This window comes from Melospiza georgiana, chromosome 13 (genome assembly GCF_028018845.1).
Source record: "Melospiza georgiana isolate bMelGeo1 chromosome 13, bMelGeo1.pri, whole genome shotgun sequence".
NCBI classification, from domain to species: Eukaryota; Metazoa; Chordata; class Aves; order Passeriformes; family Passerellidae; genus Melospiza; species Melospiza georgiana.
In genome coordinates, this window is record NC_080442.1 from 20,330,737 (window position 1) to 20,346,013 (window position 15,277).

Here is a 15,277-nt window from a genome sequence, read left to right on the forward strand (position 1 = left end):
CGTGCCTGCTGGGCCCCCAGTGCCAGCCCTCGCCACCACCACCCACCTTCTTGATCTTCTTGATGTCACTGTCGTCGTCGCTGGGCGCGCTGCTCTGGCTGGCCTGGATGCGCTCGTGGTCCTTGAGCAGGGACGCGATCTGCAGGCACAGGGGTGGGTGAGCAGGGGCCCTGCACTGCCCGGGGCTGGGGGCATCCCAGGGTATCCCAGGGGCTGGGGGCTTCCCAGGGGCCCTGCACTGCCCAGGGCTGGGGGCATCCCAGGGTATCCCAGGGGCTGGGGGCATCCCAGGGGCCCTGCACTGCCCGGGGCTGGGGGCATCCCAGGGTATCCCAGGGGCTGGGGGCATCCCAGGGGCCCTGCACTGCCCGGGGCTGGGGGCATCCCAGGGTATCCCAGGGGCTGGGGGCTTCCCAGGGGCCCTGCACTGCCCGGGGCTGGGGGCATCCCGGGGTATCCCAGGGGCTGAGCACATCCCAGGAGCCCTGCACTGCCCGGGGCTGGGGGCATCCCGGGCTATCCCAGGGGCTGGGGGCATCCCGGGCTATCCCAGGGGCTGGGGGCATCCCAGGGTATCCCAGTAGCCGAGGGCATTCCAGGGGTGTCCCAGGGGCTGAGGGCATCCCGGGCTGCCCCTGTGCCAGGGAGCAGCGTGAGCCTCTGGGTTAATGACAGACACAGGCACACCTTGTGCTGGGTCTGTCCTAATGGCCATCACACACTCACAGAGCCACCGAGTGCTTCAGGCTGGAAAAGCCCTCTGAGATCATCAAGCCCACCCGGTCACAACAGTGCCACTAACCCAGAAATGTCCCCAAGTGCCACGTGCACACGGCTTTTAAACCTCTCCGGGGTGGGGACCCAATTGGTGGATGAAGCAGGTGAGGAAAGGTGACAGAGCTGTCCGGGCTGCTCGAGCTGTCACCAGCTCCTCAGTACCCCTGAACCCTGCCAGGACCAGCACCTGGGAATCCTCATGGGTGCCCAATCCAAACCCCATCCCTGCCTCCCAAAAAACCCTTCACAGCAACTCAGCAAACACAGCTTGGGGAGAAAATGGCAGAAAAATCCAATGAGCATTTGGAGCCCGAGATGTGCAGGCGGGCAGCAGCCCCCAGGCGCTCCCTCCCATGTGGGATCAGAGCCACCAGCTCCCGGGTTTGCTTCCACTGTTTCTCCCTGTGCTTTCTCTCCCTCCTCTGCTCATCGCCTGTCCCGGCCCCCACGGCCAAAACCACTTGGAAAGTGACAGGAAAAGGCAAGAAACAGCACATGTGCCATCCAGAACGTGGGAAATTGGGAAAATGTGATCTGGGTTTGGATTTTGAAGGAAACAACTTGGAAAGACTGTTTTCCTGGGGGGAAGGGGGAAGATGTCCCATTTTGGACAGAAAGGAGGAAAAAGGTGGAGTTTGGACTGGTGGAAAAAGCAGAAATACACCAGAACTGGTGGCCACAGGCTCATGGTCACTGATCCAGCTTCCACACATCTGCTTCACCCCATTTCATTATATGGATCTGATGTTAGAGGAGATTTTAGAGCTTGTTGCACACCCCAACACATGGTCAGGGATTGACCTGCACATTTGAACCCAAAAATTGAAATTTTTACGAAAAGCCCACCATCAGGGCAGATGAAACCTCACTGCCTCCTCAGATGCCCCTTCTGGGGCGATGTTGGGGTTCTGAGAGATCTGGGGTCGAGGTCCCAGCCCTGCCAGCCCAGTCCTGGCTGCCTCCACCCCACGGCTGGTTCCCAATGCCGTGCCTGGCACGAGGAGAGCCCGGCAGAGCACAGGGTGCCCCCCACTCGCTGTGCCCACTGCCCACCCACTGCGGCAGGGCCAGCGCCCACCCCGGGCACAGCCCAGGCAGGGAGGGGGCACAGTGCTGCAGGCGGAGTCAGGCAGCAGGGGATGGCCAGGGATGGGGATGCCCACTGCCAGCACCCCTCTGCCAGGGGCACCTGACAGCCCCCCGAGCACTCGGGGCTCTGCCCCGCGCTCAGGAGCGTCACCCCCGCTGCCGGGCATCTCCTGAGCCTCCTCCTCCTCCGGATGCCTCAGGGACACGCGTGTCCCTGCTGAGTCATCTGCGCACCTCGCTGCTGCCGTCTGCCTTTCCTGGCCCCGTGTCACCCTTCCCAGCCCGAGCCCGACGGAGGAATCGCTGCGGAGCTCTGGGGCGGGCGGCGGGCAGGGGCTGACCCCGCAGGGAGCACGGGGAGCACCGCGATCCCGGGATGGGGGAGCGCCCGGTGCCCTCTGCAGGGAGCACAGCGATATCGGGGAGCGCCCGGTGCCCTCTGCAGGGAGCACAGCGATATCGGGGAGCGCCCGGTGCCATCTGCAGGGAGCACAGAGATATCGGGGAGCGCCCGGTGCCCTCTGCAGGGAGCACAGCGATTTCGGGGAGCGCCCGGTGCCCTCTGCAGGGAGCACCGCGATCCCGGGATGGGGGAGCGCCCGGTGCCCTCTGCAGGGAGCACAGAGATATCGGGGAGCGCCCGGTGCCCTCTGCAGGGAGCACAGCGATATCGGGGAGCGCCCGGTGCCCTCTGCAGGGAGCACAGCGATATCGGGGAGCGCCCGGTGCCCTCTGCAGGGAGCACAGCGATATCGGGGAGCGCCCGGTGCCCTCTGCAGGGAGCGCCCGGTGCCCTCTGCAGGGAGCACCGCGATCCCGGGATGGGGGAGCGCCCGGTGCCCTCTGCAGGGAGCACAGCGATATCGGGGAGCGCCCGGTGCCCTCTCCCCGAGGGGACACGGACAGAGAGGGCACGGTGGGACAGGGAGGTTTGGGGATCCCTTCCAACCCCTTCTGGCATTCCGGGACACAGTCCCTGCTGTCCCCTCCCGCCAGAGGCAGTGCCCGGCTCCCCAGCCCGCTCCCAGTGCTCCTGGCTGAGCGAACCCCTCCACGTCCCGGCAGCTTCCAGGGCTCCTCCCGAGCCCCCCGTGCTGGGGAATACACAGCCACAGCCCCTCGCTGCACCCCTCCTGCCAGGGAAATCCCCAAGGGAGGCACGGCCAGCGCCGTGTCGCTAAAAGCAGCAGAACCCGGGCGGTGACACCCCTGCCCACGCGGGGATGGCACCCGTCCCCACGGTCACCCCGGGGCGCCAGAGCATCCGCGGGCGCTTCACCTCGGCCTTGAGGCGCTCGATCTCGATCTCCCCGTCCTCGATCTGCTGCCGGAGTTGCTTGGCAACAGTCTTCTCGGTCTCCACGATCTGCAGGAGATGGAGGTACTTCTGCATCAGCGCCTCGTGCTCCGTCGCCAGGTTCCTGTAGCTGCAGAGACGCGGCCGTGAGCATCCCTGCCCCGAGGAGGGGGCTTTGGGATCCCCCTGCTCCCCCTGCTCACGGCCCCCGGGGCAGCTCCTGCGGCTGCGAGTGCTGCTGCTCCCGAAGGGCCCCGTGGGCCGGGCGTGGGCTCCCGCAAGGGGCACGCAGACAGGGCAGAGCAAACGGCAATGAAACCGCAGGAGTCACAAAGGACCCCAAACACCCGCGGCCAAACCTCTGCAACCGGCCGTGTTCCAGGAGTTTAAGAAGGACACGTGTGGCACAAGCTTCTATAAGGCCCTGCTCCTGGCAAGGGCTGCAGGGATGGCGTTTGTTTGTCCCATTCCCTGCTCCTGGCCTGGCCTCAGGGATGGTGTTTGTTGGTGTTTCTCCCATTCCCTGCAAACACCTCCCACCTGCTCCCACACCTCATTTCCTTCCCCAGAGGCAGCTGCACTGCGCTGGCTCCTCACTGCTCTCCTTGGCATCTGGGCTGTGCCAGCACTGCCAGGGCACAGACAGGAGCCTGGACAATCCCTGTCCCCCCCAGGTTTGCCATCCCTTCCCCACTGGCTTTCAGCCTGAGGGTGAGTCCCTCTGGCTGCAGGCTGGGACGGGCAGTGCCAGCGTGCCAGGGAGTCTGGTGCCATGGCACCGGGATGGGAACACCTGAGCACAGCCCCCGCTCAGCATCAGGGGGGCAGAAGTGTCCTGCTCTGCCTGCTGGCAGTGCCCAGCTCGCCCTGCTCCCCAGGCACCCTCAGCACGGCTTCGCCTCACCCTCACCCACGGGGCACACCTGGCGTGAGCTATGGCTGCCACCCACTCGTCGCAGTCCTTGGCATCCTCCGTGCGCAGCTCCAGCGTCTTCTGGTTCTCATGGTTGAAGTTCACCGTGAAGTAGTGCTGTGGGGGGAGCACAGGGGGCACGGTCACAGTGACAAACTGCACTGGGGGCATGGTCACACCCTGCGCTGGGGGCACAGTGACAACCCACAGGGGACACGGTCACAGTGACAAACTGCACTGAGGGCACAGTCACACCCTGCATTGGGGTCACAGTGACAACCCACAGGGGGCACGGTCACAGTGACACCCTGCACAGGGGACACGGTCACACCCTGCATTGGGGTCACAGTGACACCCTGCACAGGGGACACGGTCACACCCCGCACAGGGCTGGCAGAAAGCGTTTCCAGACCCACCTGATTTCCTGACCCACCCCAGGCTGTGTCATTGAAAAGAAACAGCTTTGATGTTTATTTTATCCCAAAATGCAGCTTCGGGAACACCAGGAGCCCAGCCACGATGTGCCCTCAGCACAGCCATGCCACTGGTGAGGAAAATCAGAGGGGAAATCCTGCTGGGCAAAGCCCCAGCTGCAGGAAAATCCACCAAGCCCACCCGAGGCCAGGGCGCTGCAGTCCTGAGCCTGTGGCCACCCACTGCTCGCCTGGGGAGCGGGCAGAGGAGCAGGGATGCTGAGCTGCACCTGCACCCCACACCGCAGTTAATGCTGGCCCCAGAGGGATTTTCCATCCCCAGCTGCCCTGGCTGCGCTCCCTGCTGCAGCCCGGCCGTGTGGCACGGAGCCCCCGGAGCCCCCGGAGCCCCCCGAGCCCCCCGGAGCACAGCCGGGTCCCCGCGTCCCCTCCCCGGCTCGGGGGAAGGTGGCCGCGGTGCGGGGCTATTTTTAGGCTCCCTTGACATTTGCCGTGTTTGTGCCGATTGTGTGCGGTGCCGCCGCCGCCGGGTTTGTGCCGCTGCTCTGCTTCCCCGCAGTCTCCAAGGAAACAGGTACCACGCTGCAGTGCCGGATGCTGCCCGGAATAACTGGGCTAAACCGAGCCCGCTGGAACGAGCTCATCCTGACATCATCTGCTGGCCTTCACCAGGGACCTGGATTCACGGGTAAAACCTGCCTCAAACCCAGGAGCACGGCTGGGCAGCCCCCGTGTGTGCCGTGGAAACACCCGTGGGCACCACCATGCCCTTCCCCTCCTGTCCCCAGCAGGCCCAGGGGTGCTGGGCACAAGGACCCCCAGAGGGCACAGCAGGATGGTGGGGAGACAGGGCACAGACAGAGCCAGCAGCCCCAGCCCGTGCCTATCCAGGGCTCTGGGCTCAGGGGCACCCTCGGAGCTCACCCAGCCCCTGCAGGTCCAGCAGAGGAGGAGAGGGGGCCAAGAGCCCACGCTGCCCATGGGCACAGCAGGGCCTTCCTCCAGAAACAGCTTTCACCTTTGGGCAGCAGCTGCAGGGCCCTGGGGAATGCAGCTCCTTCACTCCTGCCACGGGTCCTCCGAGTGCAGCATCCTTTCCTGCTGCTCCTGTGGCCCAGCTTTTACCTTACAGAGCCATGCCCAACGTCAAACACCGCCATCCATCACACACCCCGGTGTCAGACACCACCACCCACTGCCCACCCCTTCCACTGCCATGCTCAGGTGCCCAGAGCTCTGCGGCTGCCTGCAGGACACCTCTGGGGCTGCAGCAGCTCCCCAGCCTTGGCATCCCACCCCCTTCCCCTCCGTCCCACTCCCAAAGGCTTTTACTGGCAAAGACACAGCTCCCAGGGAAAACTCACCAAAAACCTGAGATCCCCATAGGGAGGGTTCTGTACCCCAGCCCTACACCCACCTGACATCCCTTCCCTTGCAGCTGCAGCTGGGGAGGGTGGGAGCCCCAGGGCAGGGCCCATGGGAGGGTGGGAGCCCCAGGGCAGGGCTGGGGAGGGTGTGAGCCCCAGGGCAGGGCTGGGGAGGGTGGGAGCCCCAGGGAGAGCCCATGGGAGGGTGGGAGCCCCAGGGCAGAGCCCATGGGAGGGTGGGAGCCCCAGGGCAGGGCCCATGGGAGGGTGGGAGCCCCCAGGGCAGAGCCCATGGAGGGTGGGAGGCCCAGGGCAGGGCTGGGGAGGGTGGGAGCCCCAGGGCAGGGCCCATGGGAGGGTGGGAGCCCCAGGGCAGGGCTGGGGAGGGTGGGAGCCCCAGGGCAGGGCTGGGGAGGGTGGGAGCCCCAGGGCAGGGCTGGGGAGGGTGGGAGCCCCAGGGCAGAGCTGGGGAGGGTGGGAGCCCCAGGGCAGGGCCCATGGGAGGGTGGGAGCCCCAGGGCAGGGCCCATGGGAGGGTGGGAGCCCCAGGGCAGGGCTGGGGAGGGTGGGAGCCCCCAGGGCAGGGCTGGGGAGGGTGGGAGCCCCAGGGCAGAGCCCATGGGAGGGTGGGAGCCCCAGGGCAGGGCTGGGGAGGGTGGGAGCCCCAGGGCAGGGCTGGGGAGGGTGGGAGCCCCAGGGCAGGGCTGTGGCCAGGGCACTGCTCTGTCCCAGGCTGGGAGCCCAGCCCGGCTCCTGCCAGCACACACCCCCTCCATCTGCTGCTCCCGTTGATCCCCACACAATTCCCAGGAAGTGCAGCGTGCTGGGAAGGAGGATGTTATTTTATATTTGAATAATAGAACTCCCACCACCTTTTATCTCCGCCTAAACGACGATCCCTCTCTGCCATGGCAGTGACACACGGCACCAACAGCCCGGGAGCGCGTCCTGGCACTCGCTGCCCCCTGAGCCTCGGACCCACGGACGGGCCAGCCCAGGACCAGCCACTGTGCTGGGAGTACCAGTGTGAGCCCCCAGCCCCAGCATGGCATCCCCAGGGCAGTTTGTGCTGCCCACTTTGCTTCTCCTTGCACCTGGTTTCTGTTCATTTATCCCCTCAACAACCCCAGCCCTGGGACCGGACCCCTCTCATCCCACCCCCTGGCTCTGCTCTCCAGAATGAGCACATTTGGCTCCTGGAGGATCCCTCTTGTGGGGTTCTCCATCCTCCCGTTTCCATGGTGCCCGCACAGCCCCCGGGCTGTGGCCGTGTGTCCGTGTGTCCGTCTGGCCCCGCCGGACACACAGCCCCTGGAACCACCCCTGGGGATGCCCAGCTACCCAGACCTCACGGATTTCACAGCAATTCACAGCAATTCTGCCCCAAACAATGCTGGGGGAGCGTTCCAGGTCACCAAGGGAAAGATGAGAGCATCTCCGGGGGCACCCACAGCCCCGTGACCCCAGCAGGTGACAGTCACCCGGCTCCCCAGGCCACCCCAGCCCTGTTCCCAAGGTCCCTGGTGTGCAGGAAGGCTCCAAAATAAACTCAAATAAGCTTTAAAGCGACACATTATTTCCAAAGCAGAGAATCAGACTCTCACAGAATTTTTTAGAATTTGCAGAAGGGCATTCTCCAGCCTGAAGAACCCACCAGAGCCCTTGGGTGGCTGTGGCTGGGGCTGGGCGCTCTCCCAGCGCCCCCACAATGGTCAGTGCATGTGTGACCACGGGAGAGGCACCCCAGCAACAGCAGAGCAGGGACTGCCCCCCTGTCCCGGCTTTGTGGTGCCATCTCTGGGGCTCTGCCCACAGGGATGCCCCAGCACCCCGGGAGCTGCCCGCCCTGCGGAGCCACGGCCGCCTGCTCGTGAAGCTGATGGTTATTCCAGCTGACACAAAGGGCAAGAGGAGGAGAATTTTCCTGCTCTGGATGGATGAGTCTAAAAATCCACAGCCAGCCATGGCAGCTTTTAACATCCCTGACCTACATACCATGTGCTCTGGGAAAACAGGACCTCAGAGTTGGATGCTCCAGCAGCTCATTTCCGTGCTGACAATAAGGAAAAATATCCCAGAGGCTGCAATTTCCCCTCTTTGTTTCACTACGGGCTGTCAGGATATTTGGAAATGGATACTAGAGGTGAGCATCACCCTTGTGGAGCAGGCTCAGAGTCATGCACAGAAATATTTGTAAAAGAATTAAAATAAATCAATTTTCCCCCTGATTTTATCCGGTGATGCTGGCAGGCAGGCATGGCTGGGACCAACACCGTGAACATCCCCTCACTCAGAAACCCCCACACGGCACCACTCATTACACTAATTAATTAAAAACCCAGTGTCACCCCCACACTGAGGAACAGTTCAGGTTTAAGTCCACAAATTATGATTTACAGTCTCGGAATATCAGATTGCCTGGAACGACATTCAGGTAGCAGAATTGTCACTGGCCCGGATGGCTGACGCTGACGGAGCTGCAGCCACGCTGGCACCTGGGGATGCAGAGCGTGGAGCACCAGTCCTGAAGCTGGGAACAGCCTGGGCACTGCCCAGCTCAGGGTGCCCACGGTGACCTGCCCTGCCCAGCTCAGAATGCCCATGGTGCCCTGCCCAGCTCAGGGTGCCCACAGTGCCTTGCCCTGCTCAGGATGCCCACGGTGCCTTGCCCTGCTCAGGATGCCCACGGTGGCCTGCCCAGCTCAGGATGCCCACAGTGGCCTGCCCAGCTCAGGATGCCCACGGTGCCTTGCCCTGCTCAGGATGCCCACGGTGGCCTGCCCAGCTCAGGATGCCCACAGTGGCCTGCCCAGCTCAGGATGCCCACAGTGCCTTGCCCTACTCAGGATGCCCACGGTGCCCTGCCCAGCCCTGCCCCACTGACGGGGTCTGGCCCCCGAGCACCCTGCAGGGCTCTCCTGGGGTACCCGGGAGCCCCGTGCAGGGCTGGGCATGGCTGGGCCCCACTGCTGCACCCCTCAGAGCTGCCCAGGCCCTGGCACTGCAGGAACGGCTCCAGCAGGGCTGGGACTGGGACAGCTGGGCTGGCAGGGGCTGCTGCACGGCCTCAGGGCACCCAGATATCCCAGACTGATGGGAATGGGGGCCACAGCACAGGCTGAACTCGGTGCTCCGTGGCCCCATCCCTGGAAAAGACTCTGGAGAGGGGAGGGAAATCCCATCCATGGGCAGTGGGAGCTCAGGAGCAGCCCCAGCCGGGGACACAGCCCAGTCCTGGGCCTGACTCGGCTCCACGCTGGCTCTGACTGAGGGCTCCTGCCCAGGACAGCGCGGGGCACTGGGAAATGGCCCTGGACACCAGGCCAGGCTGCCCGGGCACTGTGCGGTGCCCGTCCCTGGAGCTGCCCAAAGCTGTGTGTGGGTGCAGCCCCGGGGGCACGAGCAGGGCTCTGCAGGGCAATGGCTGGCTCAGGGGCTCAGGGGGCTTGCCCAGCCCCAGTGATGCTGGAGTGTAAATCCAGCCCCAGGCTGGATCCTGGGAGCAAACCCAGCCGTGATTGCTGCTGCCCAGCTGGCAGAGCAGAGCCCTCACCCCACACGGGGGCATCTCTGGCCTTGGTGGGATCAGCTCTGCACCCTGCACCTGCTCAGCTCCTCCACCAGGACCTCACCTGGGCCGTGCCCTCCCACCTGGGGACCCTCATCCTGCCCAGGGAGGGGACAGTGACCCATGAGAGCACATCCCAACACCTCAGGGGCCGGGGGCAGCAGGGCTGGGGTCAGACACCACAGCAGGGAAAGGGGGCTCGCTCCAGCCCGGCTCCCCCAGCACTGCTGGCACTGCTGGCACTGCTGGCACTGCTGCCCTGAGCAGCCAGATCACAGCTCCCCATCCCAACCCCATGGACCCTTCCCAGGCCACAGCCTGACCTCACCCAGCAGGAAATTATCTTCCCCATCCAACTGGCTGGAAGGAAAATCCATTTCTGGAAAAACAGAACAAAGTTTCCAGAGGCAGCAAATTCCTCTTTGGTGCTCCAGTTTTCCACATGTCTTTGCTCCCCCATTCTCACATATACCAATGCTAAAATTCACTGTGTTCCAGGGAAAAAATCCCCCCAAAGCAAAACATTAGTACATTAAAAGGGAGGGGGTTGAAAGCTGCATCTCCTGAAGTTCCTCCTTTGCAGGGACCTGGGAACCTGTCAGGCTGCACTCCAGCCAGGAAGGAATGCAGAGCTGGAGCTCCTGTGCTGCAAGGAGCAGTGTCCTCAGAGCCGGAATGCACGGATAGATAAATACCACAGCACACGGCTAATTGGGAACACGGGCAGTGCTGGAAATTTCCTCAGCACCTTCCCCAGAGGCTGCTGGCTCTCAGGTGAGCCTGAGCCGAGGCTCTCCTGGCGTGGGGGCACGGGCCCTGCCCGAGCACGGCCCTGCGGACCTGCACCATCAATATTCGCCGCTTATCTCTTCCCCGGGCCGTCAATTAGCCTGCAGAGCAGCGGGCACCCAGCGCTGGGGCTGGCAGTGCCTCCGCTTTGGCCCAAGGAATTCCACAGCATTCCAGGCCGGGCGCTGAACCGCGGCAAATCCACGAGAGGCAGGGGATGTGTGTGCCACGGCAGGAGCTCCCTGTGCCAGCAGCCCCTCACTCACAGCGGGCACCAACACTCCGGGTGCATCTGGAGCTGGAGAGGGGATGTGCCAGCCGCCCCCAATGGGGTTTGAGGGTGCAAACACCGGGATGCAGGGCATCTGGAGCTGGAGAGGGGATGTGCCAGCCTCCCCATGGTGTCTGAGGGTGCAAACCCCTCCTGCACAAACACCGGGACGCAGAGCCTGGATTCGCAGCTGGATTCCAGCCTGGCAGGAGGGCTGATGGCAGCCTGGCTGCTGAACTTCATGGAGGCTGAGCTGGGAGCACACAGCGTCTGTTCTGAAGGGACAGCAGTGACAGCCACGGCAGTGTGACCCCTGCCACTGCAGATGCCCCTCGCTGCCACAGCCCCCGAGGTGCTGCTCCCCACAGCTGGGCTGAAAGGAGCCCGGCCGGGCAAAACCCACAGCATTTTCCTGTTGGCAAGGGAATATTCTGTGCTCCAAGCCAGGCGGGAGGGATGTGCCAGGGAGCAGTGGTGCCGCATGCCTGGCTCTCTGGGCAGGGTTTCCAGGTGCCGGAACAGCCAGAATCAGGGGCTGGTTTCCTCCCCGGCTGTCCGTGCCCCGCGGTGCCGGGGGTGCCCCGGGCCCATCCTGCAGTCTCCGGCAGCACTCCCGGCGCTCCCGAGCCCGCCGGGCAGAATTATGCAAGCCCTGCAGAGCCGGACCCGAACGCTCGGTGCCTGCCCGGGATGGGGGTCCGGGACCCCCCGCTGCCCCACGGAGGGGCCCCGGTGCCGCTGTGCCGCCCGCAGGGCACCCGGCCGCGCCGCACGCACCGCCAGGCGGTCACAGGGTGACTCCAGCCGGCTCCCGTCCCCGCTGCTGGGACCGGGGGTGGCTCTGGAGGCGACGCAGGGGATTTGCCCCCGCAGCTGGAATCCGGCCCCTCGCCCCCTGCCGGGCACCATCCCCTCTCTCCCGGCCGCTGCGGCGCACCCCAGCTCCAGCCAAGCGCCCCGAAAACACGCCAGGGGCTGCCAGCGTCCCTGCCGGGCTGCTCCGGGATGCCCTGCCCGGCCGGGAAAGGCACAGCCGGTGCGAGAAACCCGCCCGGGCCCGCCGGGGGCTGCGGCGCTCACGGCGGGGACCGCAGCAGCCCCGGGGCCGGGGGACGCCCGGATGGCCCCGGCTCTCCCAAGGTGTGCCCGCGCTGACCGCCCGCGGCCATCAGCGGGGCCAAAGGACGCTGGAGCCAGCACGGGCGGCTCGGGGACCCGCGCTGTGCCTTTCCCCGCCAGGGATGGGGATGCAGGGCAAACCGCACACGTGGCGAGCGGAGCAGGGTGAAATCCGCCTGGAAACAAGGCCTGAGCTGCCCCCGCCGAGCAGCGCGCACCCACCGCAGGCTGCTCGCACCGCCGGGCCGGGGGCGGCCCGCACACCGCGGGGCACGGAGGGGGCACGGAGGGGGCGCGGAGGGGCACACGGGGGCTGGCGAGCAGCGGGGCCGCGCACCGGGGCCGCCCCACGGGAGCTCTGCCGTGCCCCCGCCCCAGACCCCGAACCCCAGACCCCGAACCCCAGACCCCGAACCCGCCGGGCCGGGGGGGACGCGCGGGGGGCGCGGGGCTCTGCAGCGCCCAGCGCGGCCGCTGGGAGGCGCCCCGCAGCCCCGCGCTAATTACCGGCGGTTAATTGGACGGGAGGGGGAGCGGGGGTGCCCCGGGCAGAGCCCGACACCCCCACAGCGAGCCCGCCCGCTGCTCCGGCACTGCAGCCCGGGGGATCGTCCCCTTCCCCCGCATGGACCGGCCCCTTCCTCGCCTCCCCATCGCGGTCACGCGTGGCGCCGGTCACGGGCGCCGCAAGCTCCGGGGGCGAGGGACCCGGACCCCCGCGGGGCACCCTCCCTCCCCCTCCGCGGGACCCCCGCGTCCCCACCTGCTTCTCCAGGGAGTCCTTGGCCGAGAGGGGCGGCTTGGGGGAGGGCGCGCGGTCGCAGACGCAGCCCTCGAGCAGGTAGAGCCCCGAGGGCCGGGAGCTGGAGTCGGTCTCGAAGTAGAAGAGCATGTTCTGGAGCAGCGCGAACCACTTGGTGTGCCATTTCGTGTTGTCGGCGCTCCGCTTGCTCAGGTATCCGCGCCGGGCCCCGTCCTTCTTCGCCAGCAGCCCCAGGTGGGCGACGTGCCCGTCATTGAGCCGCATCCCCTTCTGCATCCTGCCGGCTCCGCGCTCACATGGCCCCCGCCGCGGGCGGGGCCGCGCCGAGCCACCCCCGCCGCCCCCGCAGAGCCCGCGGGCCCCGCAGCATCAGCGGCCCCCGCTGCCCCCGGGGAGCCGCCGGGCGCTCATCCCGCGGCCCGGCTGTGCCGCCGAGCCCCGGCTGTGCCGCCGAGCCCGCTCCCGCTCCCGGTCCCGGTCCCGCACCCGCCGCGCCGAACCGCGCACGGGCGGGGCGAGTGACGGCGGTGGCACCGGGGACCGTCAGCGCCGAGCGGAGCCGAGCGGAGCCGAGCCGAGCGGAGCCGAGCCGAGCCGAGCGGAGCCGAGCCGAGCCGAGCGGAGCCGAGCCGAGCGGAGCGGAGCCGAGCGGAGCCGAGCCGAGCGGAGCCGCGGCCCTCCTTCGCTGCCGCTCTCCCGAGCCTCCCTCCCTGCCGCCGGCTGCGGGGGTGGTCGCGCCGCGCTGCGCTCGCCGGGGCCGCCCCCGGGCCGCGGGATGCCGGGGCCGCCGCCAGCACCGTCACCGGCAGCTCCGCACCGCCAGGGATCCCCGCACCGAGAGAGCCCCGGGCTGAGAGGGACCCCCAGGCACAGCCAGAGCTGAGACAGCTCCAGATACACAGAACCCCGAGAGCAAGGGGGATCCCTGGGCACGAGAGACCCCAGGAAGAGCCAGAGCCTTGGCCGGGAGGGACCCCAGACCAGATGGGCGCCCTGGGGAGGTGAATCCCAGGCCAAGAGGGACCCTTGGGCAGGGGAGGACCTCGAGAGAAGTGGCATCAGCAGGCAGAGCACAGGGACCAGTTTCTCCATTTATTTCTGTTTGTCTCACTCCTGATCCCTCTTCTCCATCCTGCCTTGTGTGCTCTGCCGAGCAGGGCGAAACTGAGAAGCGTGGGCCCTGGAGAGCTGGCCCTGGCTGCAGCTGAAGCCCGTGCAGGGAGGGAGTGCCCTGGTGCCCCTGTGCCCCAGGGCCCTGCCCTGCCAGGAGCGCCGGGTCAGCCGGATAACACAGCCGTGGCACCGAGGGTGGCACCTGCAATGTGGCGCCTCAGCCCTGCAGCAGGGCCAGCCCCGAGCCGAGCCCCGCGTGTGACAGAGCCCCACAGACAGGGGACAGCGGGCCAGCCCCGGTCACTGGCTCCATTTCTGTGAGAACGCCGGCGGAGCTCCGGGGAGCCCGCTGAGGTCACCGGTTGCCATGGGAACGGGAGGGAACAGGCTGGAATTGGGCAGGGTGCTGGCACTGCCAGGGTGGAGCTGCCCGGCCTGGGTGCTGCTGGAAGAGTGCCCACCGCCGCCCCGGGGACACGGCCCGAGGGGAGGCTGCTGTCACCGGGGCAGTGCCAGAGCAGCGGGGCCGGGGCCATGCACTGCCCCGACCCTGCCCCTCAGCCCCGACCCTGCCCCTCATGCTCCCCTTCTGCCCCTGGGTCTGTGCCAGAGCGGGGCTGGGGCCATGCACTGCCCCGACCCTGCCCCTCAGCCCCGACCCTGCCCCTCATGCTCCCCTCCTGCCCCTGAGTCTGTGCCAGAGCAGAGCTGGAGCCATCCACTGCCCCCACCCTGCCTCTCAGCCTCCCCTCCTGCCCCTGTGCCCAGCTGCAGGCGGATTTGCAGCTCCAGGGCGTTCCCAGCAGCACGGCCACCTCCCCTCCATGGCCAGGCCTCTCTCCCTTGCCGTTCTCCAGCCCCATCAGGGAGGTCCCACATCCCCTTTGGCTGCTGCAGCCCCTGCCTGGGCTGAGAGGGGGCTCAGCACAAAGCAGAACTGCCTCCTGTGCCAAAGCTGCCACCTATGAACAGTGGCACAGAAAGAGACCCTTTGTGGCAGCCTGCAAAGTCCTGGATGCAATAACAGCTGGGCAGCTGGCATTAATAACAATAATTGTATAATTATTGTATGGAAGGGAGCTGCCGAGCCCTCTGAGCAGACACAGGGATGTGCCTGGAGGGGCAGGGGCTGGGGTGTACCTGGGCACGAGCAGTGCCCGGGACAGCCCCGGTGTGCCCAGAGCTCAGGGGGTGAGGGTCCCGCTGCCCCAGGACAGCAGCACTGCAGCACTGGGGGCAGGCGGCCTTGGGCTGGGCTGGGGTGGGTGCCAGGCCCAGCCTCTGCACTCCCCAACAGCGCTGGGCTCACTTCAGATCCCTCTGGGAGACACAGAGGGTGACGGAAACATCACCGAGAGCTTCCAAGGCTCAGGCCGTGGAAAGTTTGATTCCTGGCACCAAGGGAGGGGTGTTTCCTGTGGGTGACAGGCATCCACCAGGGGAGGGCTTTGCAGGGTGACCCTCCCGGCCCAGCAGCCCAGAGAAGCGTTCCTCACGCCTCTGAGGGCCACAGGGCCAGCCTCGGCGCGCTGCCCATGGCACAGGGAGCTTGCCCACAGCACCGATTGCCAGGGTTTCCAGGTGCTTTAACTGCTGTGGTTTCTTTGCTCCTCACAGAGCGTTAAACAAATCTGGAAGTGGCTCTTGTGGGCTCCCATCGCATGCACACCCTGCACAGGACCTGCAGCAGCTCCCGAGGGTGCAGCCGGCACGGGACAGCAAGGGGAGGCTGCATCCCATCCCTGGGGTCCCACCGGCGCTGGGCAGGCTCGGTGCC

At 66.5% G+C, this 15,277-nt stretch overlaps 1 protein-coding gene across 5 annotated transcripts in view; it reads right to left on the bottom strand.

Moving 5' to 3' along the window:
• RASGRF1 (Ras protein specific guanine nucleotide releasing factor 1) overlaps positions 1-12,729 on the bottom strand; it is a 30,753-nt gene extending 18,024 nt beyond the window's left edge. For 4 of the 5 annotated variants that reach the window (XM_058033199.1, XM_058033200.1, XM_058033197.1 and 1 more), the window contains exons 1-4: positions 12,388-12,729; positions 4,087-4,193; positions 3,146-3,293; positions 47-139 (exon numbers count right to left, since the gene is read on the bottom strand). In XM_058033199.1, coding sequence (XP_057889182.1) covers positions 47-139; positions 3,146-3,293; positions 4,087-4,193; positions 12,388-12,663 — 624 coding nt within the window. In that variant the 5' untranslated portion in view covers positions 12,664-12,729. The remainder of the gene's footprint in view (positions 1-46; positions 140-3,145; positions 3,294-4,086; positions 4,194-12,387) is intronic. The other variant, XM_058033195.1, reaches the window with a different exon arrangement.
• Positions 12,730-15,277: the final 2,548 nt, after the last annotated feature.